At 29.7% G+C, this 1553-nt stretch overlaps 1 protein-coding gene across 3 annotated transcripts in view; it reads right to left on the reverse strand.

The window, feature by feature from the left end:
* The window catches only part of LOC111633175 (peripheral plasma membrane protein CASK-like), a 61294-nt gene extending 60391 nt beyond the window's left edge, over nucleotides 1–903 (reverse strand). For all 3 annotated transcript variants that reach the window (XM_023377698.1, XM_023377697.1, XM_023377696.1), the window contains exon 1: nucleotides 474–903. In XM_023377698.1, coding sequence (XP_023233466.1) covers nucleotides 474–532 — 59 coding nt within the window. In that variant the 5' untranslated portion in view covers nucleotides 533–903. The remainder of the gene's footprint in view (nucleotides 1–473) is intronic.
* Nucleotides 904–1553: the final 650 nt, after the last annotated feature.

The raw sequence follows: 1553 nt of genomic DNA on the forward strand, positions 1-1553 counted from the left end.
CGTTTACTATTTATGAGATTTTAAAAAAATTATAAATAACCAAAACTCTTTTACAAGTGTCTAATTCCTCCAGAAATGCTTTTGAACGCAAACTAGTTAATTTCTAGCAATACATTGGAATGAATTAAGTTTTATATTCTTCCAATTAATGTTCTGATTTAAATTAATCTTTTAACCACCACTATTCTTCCTTATGTAAAATGAAAGATTTTAATAGCTTTAAGATAACTCTCTCAATCATACCAATGAAGATTATTTCCAAGTAATTCTTCTTCCGTTAATGTGGAGATGATTTAGAGCAATTTATATCTGGAAAGTATTTCAATAGACTATCACGTGATTAAATTTTCAGTAGCAACGTTCATTGAAATGACCCTTACGGTGGTTAGTTATTGTTTGCTTATATATCTACTTTATTCTGATAATTCGTATCCATTTCAATATATAAATTCAAATAATAAGTAATTACTTACCTTCCAATGATTTCACATAACTCGTAAACATCATCAAACAATACTTCGTCTTCAGCCATTTTTATATAATCAAATGAACAGGTTTAATCACAGTTCATTCAAATTGCAAATAATTTATTTACGCTTCTTTCTTTGTTATAAAATCTTTTAATTTGTTATCAAGGGGCGGATCCAACTTCAATCCTTAGGCTTAGTGAAGATCAGATCGTGCATGGGATGCAATATCAAACCCGATTGCAACATTTCAAATGAAAGATGACACAGTTTACACTACAAAACAAAATAAAATAAAAAGGGAAATCTTCAGGTGTTTTTCTTTCAGACAAACATGATCTCCGGTTTTGATGACGACCACCTCCCGCCATACGCCGATTCCGGCAGACGATTACAACAATCCAGTCTCATGCAGAATGTTAGACTTAATGTTTGACGCCAGGCGACGCATCAAGGAAACAGGAAGTATAATTCGCTTCCGCCATACAATTTCATAGCCGTATTAAAATGTTATCATGCATATATACAATTTACAATTGATTAGAAATTAATTTATATTTTTATCGATATTTAATCTAATTTTTTTTATCTTTCAAAGCCTTCATTTAAAAAATCGTACTGGANTGAAAAAAGCCTACGAAACCTAGAAATACATAACTGGCTACTAGAGTTAATAAAATACACCTTTAAAAATAATTACTTCCATATAAATGAGAAAATATATAGACAAAAAAATGGTATTAGCACGGGAACAATAATCGGACCAAAACTGGCAGAAATATGCATGAAAGAAATAGATAAAAAACTGGCAAAACTAAACGGAGTAATATTTATGGCTAGATATGTGGATGATGATATAATAATATACGACAAAGAAATAACCAGTGGAAATATAATATACAACTATGTAAACACGCTAAGCAACACCATTAAGTTTGAAAGTGAAACAAAAAATAAAAATAAAATTAACTACCTAGATATAACTCTAAACCATGAAAAAACTCTCTCAATATAAAACCTTACAAAAAAAGCAGCAATACAGACAAAATCCTTCATTATAAGTCGTATAGTCCGATTACAGTAAAA

This window comes from Centruroides sculpturatus, unplaced genomic scaffold, assembly GCF_000671375.1.
Source record: "Centruroides sculpturatus isolate CEXI.00-Female unplaced genomic scaffold, Cexi_2.0 scaffold594, whole genome shotgun sequence".
Taxonomy (NCBI): Eukaryota; Metazoa; Arthropoda; class Arachnida; order Scorpiones; family Buthidae; genus Centruroides; species Centruroides sculpturatus.